At 56.4% G+C, this 4809-nt stretch overlaps 1 protein-coding gene across 1 annotated transcript in view; it reads right to left on the bottom strand.

Moving 5' to 3' along the window:
* Positions 1-4809, bottom strand: part of WWC3 (WWC family member 3) — a 108591-nt gene that overhangs the window by 13241 nt on the left and 90541 nt on the right. The window contains exons 12-15 of the mRNA XM_077761392.1: positions 3406-3526; positions 2363-2437; positions 1568-1654; positions 315-507 (exon numbers count right to left, since the gene is read on the bottom strand). Coding sequence (XP_077617518.1) covers positions 315-507; positions 1568-1654; positions 2363-2437; positions 3406-3526 — 476 coding nt within the window. The remainder of the gene's footprint in view (positions 1-314; positions 508-1567; positions 1655-2362; positions 2438-3405; positions 3527-4809) is intronic.

The raw sequence follows: 4809 nt of genomic DNA, 5'->3' as shown, positions 1-4809 counted from the left end.
CACGCACGTGACATGACGGCAGATTCTGACCAACCCACCACAGGAAAGAGGCTGCAGGGGAGAGAGGGAGGGAGCGAGGTGGAAGGAACGAGGGGACGGAGAGACAGAGGCAGACAAAGGAGAGGGGCAGGCAGGAAGACAAAGAGAAGAACAAAAGGGAAGAAAAGACAAAGAAGACAAAGAAAGAAAGGCAGAAAGACCAGAAGAAAAGGGGCGGGAGAGAGACAAAGACAGACAGACGGAACACCAGGGAAGGAAGGAGGGAGGCGGGGAGGTGAACGGAAAGGATATGGGGAAGTGGTGGCGGGACATACCAGCAGTTCCTCCTGCAGCTGCTGATTCACTGAACACACATATAATTGAAGTGACTTCAACGTCAACATGCTTGAATGCACAGGGATCCTGAAAATTTCATTGAACACCAGGGGGGCCTGGAACCCCAGAGCCTTGGAGCAGTACGTGCTTGGTGTGCCAGCGTCGATGGGTGGCAAATACACTCGGATGTGTCTAGAACCGGAAAGAGGGAGGAAAACACACACAGGTGACACTTAGTGATGGGTCTGTGCGATTAAATCCACGAACCACACGCGTGTATACATACGCAGGTTTCCCTGTTCGGATGCCCACGGGCAGAATTTTAGTCTTTCAGAAAAGGTCTTTTTCTCAACTAAGAGTAAGCCCAGCAAATTTACGTACCCCTGGAGAAGGGGGAGGGAAACACGCGTAAAGAGAAAGGCTTAAAAGTCAGGCTTTCCAACTTCATAAGGAGCCAAAGGAGCAGAGGTTGACTGCTTTCGCCAGCTTTCTGGGAAGACACCTGCCCCGAGCTCTCCATGGCCCCCCGGCCCCCTCTTCAAGCTCGGCCCGCCTTGCCTCTCAGATCGTCCACGCCGAGCGCGGAGCTTGGCACACACGGGGAGCTCAAACACTGGTGAGCGCTGCAACGGGTGCCGTGAGGGTGAGCCCTCAGCCACTTGCCACCGTTGCTCGTAAGGCCTTTCGATGATGAGATTGTAAAGAAGGCTCCCGGAAGGGGAGGGCACCCCTGGCCTTGAACTGGGCGTGCCTGCCCGGTAAGTGGGGCGCGCCAGGCAGCCATCGCCGGCTGCGGAGCTCACAGAGGTTGCTCCTCCCAATGGCAATGACACCCTTCGTTCCTTCTCCTTCGTGCAGACAAGGGCCCCCGGTCCCAGGCGGAAGGTTTTCCGCCCACCTTGGGTGGTCCGAGACTGAGCGCCACCACGTCACCCAGCTCGCGGACCAGGATGGACATTTTAAGCCCCAACACTGCCGCCGGCCGCTTTCCCAGCATCTCCGCAGCACTCGGCCGGCCTGGCTCCGTTACCTTCGCACGCGGATAGTAATCCCTGCTTCTAAACCTTCCAATCCTTTATGCTTCACACATTCCCTGCTATTTTATCATGAGTCAAGTTTGGAACTCAGGTCCCAAAGCCGTCTCTTCCCTCCGCGCCCTGCCGAGCAGAACGGGTCGGCGCGCAGGGCCCAGGAACTGGCGTTTCTGCGGGGCGCGTTCCCCTAAAGAAGCGCCGCCGGTGAGCGAGCTTACACTTTGCAGTCTTCCTTCATGACCAGTCCCGCCAGATTCTTTAGTTGGAACACATTCACAAGAAGACACTCGCTGGCAGCGTCGAGCCTAGAAAACAAAACATAAGTTCACTGACGGTACGTCCCCCGCAGGGAAACTTCCTTTGGACTGACCTCCAGCAGCGGCCCTCGGCCGAGGGCGGTTTTGCACCCTGTCCCCCCAGGGCCGTGTGCAAAGTCTGGAGACGTCTTGCTGTCACGACCGGGTACGGGGGGATGTTATGTGTCCCTGGTGCCTCGTGAGCGGGGACCAGGGAGCTGCTCCACACCCTACAGCGCCCAGGTCAGCCTTCACAGCCAGAACGACCCAGTCCCCGACGGTAAGGGTGCCACCACTGAGAAGCACCTGACCGAACGACAGCAGTGAGCCAAAGGAGCGCGTGGGCACGCACGCACCCCGCCCTGCTAGTCCGGACACCACCGGTCACGGCTCTCCCTGAAACTGTGACTGGAACCCTGCAGGCCACCCGGCTTCTCGCTCTGGGCACCGGGGGCCGGGCTTCCCCAGCTGCACTGCGGAGAACCTGGGCAACTCCCGGCGGGGCGTGCGCTAACTGCCCGGGCTTTCAGTGCCCCTGCTTACGGCCCCTGGGCCCCCAGCTCCACAAGGTGACATCCTGGCCACCACCCCTGGGGTTTGGAGGACAGCACCGGAGCCGCTCATCCCCACCGCTCCTTCCCGCCACCTCCATCCCCTCGGCTGAGATGCTGAAGCGGGCTGGGGGTGACCAGGCCGGGAGCAGCACCNTATACTCACAAGAATCCAACGTGGATCTGGGGCCCGTTGCTACCACAAGTGTCTCCATGTGCAGACTCTTCGGTCTCCTCACTCCTGAACAAACCGGAAGTCCCAGGGTTATTGAACAGGGAGCTGAGTAGCACGGGTCTGGCGGAAGCTCTCTCGTGTCAGGGGCGCTGCTCACCAAGGAGAGCTCTCTCCAGTTGTGACACAGACNTGCCATGCCCCATTTCCCTGGGTACCTGCCTATAGCGGGTTGTTGTTTTCGAGAAAATAACTTGGGACGCCTTTCAAAAGCACGTGTGGTGCTCAGGGCAAAGCTCACAACTAGCTTTTAGAAAGCTTGTGAGAAGGGAAATGTCTGACAGGACCTGAAAGGAAGCAACATCAAACATAATCAAATTGCAATAAAGTCCAGACTCCCCAGAGGTGTTCTGTCGCTTTCCTTCAGCTTAGGAAGGAAGGGAAGGAGGGAGAACACTCACTTCTCATGAATGCCTTTCTAGAACAGCGGGCCTCTCTTGGACACTGGTTCTCCCATTCCACCTCCCACGGGCCTAAGCCGGAAGCTGGTCAGGGCCAGATGGGAGGCAGTCACCCGCGAACCACATCCGGAGGGCCAACCTCCAGACGCCACACAGAAGCCAGGGGAATTTTCTCTGTGGGTTGCTAATGCCCGACCTACCAAAGTTGAGAGAAGATTCTAGGCCTGGAGATACACGCAAAGGTTCAACATGTGGAAGCCCCAGTATGCATACATGCTGTGCTTAACAGTAAGTAATAACACTGGACGGGGTGCCTGGGTGGCTCAGTCGGTTGAGCATCCGACTTCCGCTCAGGTCATGACCTCATGGCTTGTGGGTGCAAGCCCTGCATCAGGCTCTGTGCTGATGGCTCAGAGCCTGGAGCCTGCTTCCGATTCCCTCTCTCTCTGCCCCTCCCCTCCCCTACTTGTGCTCTCTCTGTCTCTCTCAAAAATAAATACACATTTAAAAAAAAAACTGAAAACAAAACCAGTAACGCCGTGGAAAGGCTGCAGAGGGAGAAGTTCAGCTTCTAACCTTTTAGTTGGAGGCTCAAACACTCCGCTATCGCTCGCTAGGGAATAATCCGACAGGCATGCAGACACACGGCGCGCTCTCCTCTCCAACCTCTTGGCACTGTCCTCTCGAAGAGTCACCGCTACGAATAAGAGACACACCAGGGGTCAGGAGGTGACAGCACGGGAGGCTGGGGACCGCGATGAGAAGAAATGAACGCTCCAAGCCAGCGCACGTACAGAGGTGCTGGGTGTCCCAGAGACATGCCATCACGTAGACAGACACGTCATATACATGCACGTGTTTACATGTGCTGCGCTTCATTTTTTTTAATACTGAAAATCTGTAGGAACAGACTTCTGGCTGCTTCTTTAAAAGCTCTTTAAATAGTCACAGATGTCTTTTCACCTCCTTAATGAGCACATAGAACAGAAAATGAGGGGGTTGGGGGGACACCCCTTCGTATCACACTTGGAGAAAGACTGTCATACCTGAAAGACCAGGCAAGAGACGTTACCCCGAATGTGGGAAACGCAGCTGTCCCCCTAAATGTAGCCGAGCAGGGGACAGGGGTACTTTTCATTTCCTTCTTTATGCGGCTCGGTTATTTCCCACATTTTATACACTAAACATACACTCTGTATTTTACCGTCAGAAAAAAATTTTTTTTTTAATTATCCAAACAAACCCTAACTAAACATGGTGGATTTCAAGTCAGTGGACACGGCTGAGCCCAGACGCAGCCTCGGAAACGGCTCCTGTCACGGCAATGCCCTCCTCGGCACCCCGAGGCGCAACCTCCTTCCCGAATCGCTTTCCTGGGGTTAGAAGCCACCACGACGAGGCAGGTTCTTTTCACCTCGTGTCTGTTTTAATCAAGAGCCCAAGACGGCCGTGGACACTCTTCCTTTTGGCATTTCATCGGCTGTCTGCTCCTTCCCTCGCAGCGACAAGCCTTTCCACCAAGCTGAGAAAAGCGGGCACACAGTCTTCCCGTGCCACACGTGGGTGTGCACACATGAGTGTCACCGCTTTCCAGGGAGGCGGACGCGGCTAGAGCACGGGTGTAGATGCGGAGCCCCAGACGGAGCCTCACGGCTCCTCGTGACGCCTCCCGCACACACCGCCATGTCCCCCTGCCCTATCCGCGCCTCTCTTCAGCCACCTGCGCTCCAAACGGGACCGTCTAGGCACCCACACATCCCCGTGCTGAGGGAAACGCCCAGTCCACCGACCACCAGCTAGCTCTCTTTTCAACCAAATGATCCACGCACCTAATCCAAACGCATTAAACAGCCTACAAACAGACACACGGGGCCGCGGTCTTCCGTCCCACGATCTCAACTGCAGATGAAAGCCGTCCTTGTAAAGGTCTGCAGTGCCGGGCCTGGACGACGACGGGCTCCTCCCTGGTCAAGGACCGAG

Source organism: Crocuta crocuta, unplaced genomic scaffold (genome assembly GCF_008692635.1).
Source record: "Crocuta crocuta isolate KB4526 unplaced genomic scaffold, BGI_CrCroc_1.0 scaffold224, whole genome shotgun sequence".
Taxonomy (NCBI): Eukaryota; Metazoa; Chordata; class Mammalia; order Carnivora; family Hyaenidae; genus Crocuta; species Crocuta crocuta.
Note: the sequence above shows the minus strand (reverse complement) of the source record. Positions and strands in the feature narration are given on the sequence as shown.